Consider the following 1890-nt stretch of genomic DNA (forward strand, 5'->3'; position numbering starts at 1 on the left):
GTGTGTGTGTGTGCACACATGCAGAGGTGGGGGGAGTGTGTGGGTGTGGAATGGGGGTGTGGGTGTTTGGGGAGTGACTGTGCATGCGCAGCTGTGCAGAAGTTGGGGGAGTGTTATGCTGTGAGGGGGTGAGGAGGGTGTGGGTGTGAAGTAGGGTGTGAGGGGGTGTGACCATGCAGAAGGCATCTGAGCTTGTGGGAAACACGGCTGAGGGCTGGGTGCTGCCCTGTTTCCTGGTGAGCTCTAGCTGGGCCAGGCCTGGCTGAGAGGGGGCAGCAGGGCAGGACCACCTGGGTAGCCCCATCCTGAGGTGCCACTGGCTTCACTCCCCACAGCTGGAGGCCCTGAACCAGTCCATTAACATCGAGCAGTCCCAGTCAGACCGGAGCAAGCGGCCCTTCAACCCGGTCACGTGAGTGTTTGACCCTGTTGGGGGTGGTACCTAGAAGGACCCACACTAAAGCTGGTTTGGGAATGGAGGGGCCAGGGAGGCACCCAGGGTGTCCGCCTTGCCTACGTTGCTGGCCTGGGTGCCCCTGAGCGGCGTGGCTCTTGCAGCCTCCATCCATGCCCCCTGAGCACCCTGCCTCTCCTCTGCAGGGTCAATCTGCCCCCTGAGCAGGTCACGAAGGTGACTGTGGGGCGGCTGCACTTCAGCGAGACCACCGCTAACAACATGCGTAAGAAGGGCAAGCCCAACCCTGACCAGAGGTGAGCAGGTGGGAGCCTGCCCCGAGCCCTCCATTTCTGAGGCAGGAAGACACTGCCCTGTGTGGCACACCAGGCACACAGCCCTACAGGCTGAGCCATTTCATAGATGAGACACCTGAGATTTGGAGCCCTTCATTGACTTAAGGGTGGGAAGGGCAGAAGCCTGGCTTCTGTGTTGAGAAACAGCCCTGGCTTCTTGCTGTGGGCCCTGGGGAATTTCTGCCCCCTGGTGGAGGCTCGGGTTCCTCCTCTGTAGGATGGGGTGAGATGAACATGCATCTGGCCAGGGAAAGGGTAGGCCAGCCCTGGGGAGGGGGCAGGCCCTGAGTACTTCTGAGACCCCTGTGTGTCCCAGGTACTTCATGCTGGTCGTGGCCCTCCAGGCCCACGCACAGAACCAGAACTACACGCTGGCTGCCCAGATCTCAGAGCGCATCATCGTGCGGGTGAGGGCCACCTCCTCCCAGGGCGTAGACAGCCCTCCCTAGGGCTGGGAGAAACAGCAAGCAGAAGTACCCGGGTCCTGAGAGTCAAGAGTGGGCATGCTCATCCTGCTAGGCACTGGCTGTGTGGCCTTGGGCAAGGCTCCCACCCTCTCTGGGCTGCAGGGTCTCCACAGTAAAGCAGGGAGGTGGACAAAGACCTGGTAGCTTCTGGGATCCCACAAGTGATAAAAAGTCATAATGGGAGGGACAGTTCAAGTTGGGCTTGGTGCAGTGAGAAGCCCTGGCTGGAAGGGGAGGGGCTGCTGTGGAGTTTCCCCTGCTCCCAGGGCCCTGCAGGTCCCCTCCCTATCCCCCAGGACTGATCCAGCCCCAACTCGCGGTAGGCCTCCAACCCAGGCCAGTTCGAGAGCGACAGCGATGTGTTGTGGCAGCGGGCACAGGTGCCCGACACCGTCTTCCACCACGGCCGCGTGGGCATCAACACAGACCGGCCGGACGAGGCGCTGGTTGTGCACGGGAATGTCAAGGTCATGGGCTCACTTATGCACCCCTCCGACCTGCGCGCCAAGGAACACGTGCAGGAGGTGGGGACAGGGCTGTGGGGGCCGGGCGGGGCTAGAGGCTGGGGCGGGTCGCGGGGGCGGGGCTGCTGGGGAGGGGGCGTGACCACGCGGAAAGGCGGGGCTGCCGGGGAAGGAAGGCTGGCCTCGAATCCCGATCTAACGACTCCAGT

General features: G+C 62.7%; 1 protein-coding gene across 1 annotated transcript in view; it reads left to right on the top strand.

Moving 5' to 3' along the window:
• Nucleotides 1–1890, top strand: part of MYRF (myelin regulatory factor) — a 45831-nt gene that overhangs the window by 25258 nt on the left and 18683 nt on the right. Inside the window, exons 9-12 of the mRNA XM_011993341.1 lie at nucleotides 336–412; nucleotides 601–711; nucleotides 1067–1157; nucleotides 1541–1741. Of these exons, the coding sequence (XP_011848731.1) occupies nucleotides 336–412; nucleotides 601–711; nucleotides 1067–1157; nucleotides 1541–1741 (480 nt within the window). The remainder of the gene's footprint in view (nucleotides 1–335; nucleotides 413–600; nucleotides 712–1066; nucleotides 1158–1540; nucleotides 1742–1890) is intronic.

The sequence above is a fragment of the Mandrillus leucophaeus genome, unplaced genomic scaffold (genome assembly GCF_000951045.1).
Source record: "Mandrillus leucophaeus isolate KB7577 unplaced genomic scaffold, Mleu.le_1.0 Scaffold43, whole genome shotgun sequence".
Taxonomy (NCBI): domain Eukaryota; kingdom Metazoa; phylum Chordata; class Mammalia; order Primates; family Cercopithecidae; genus Mandrillus; species Mandrillus leucophaeus.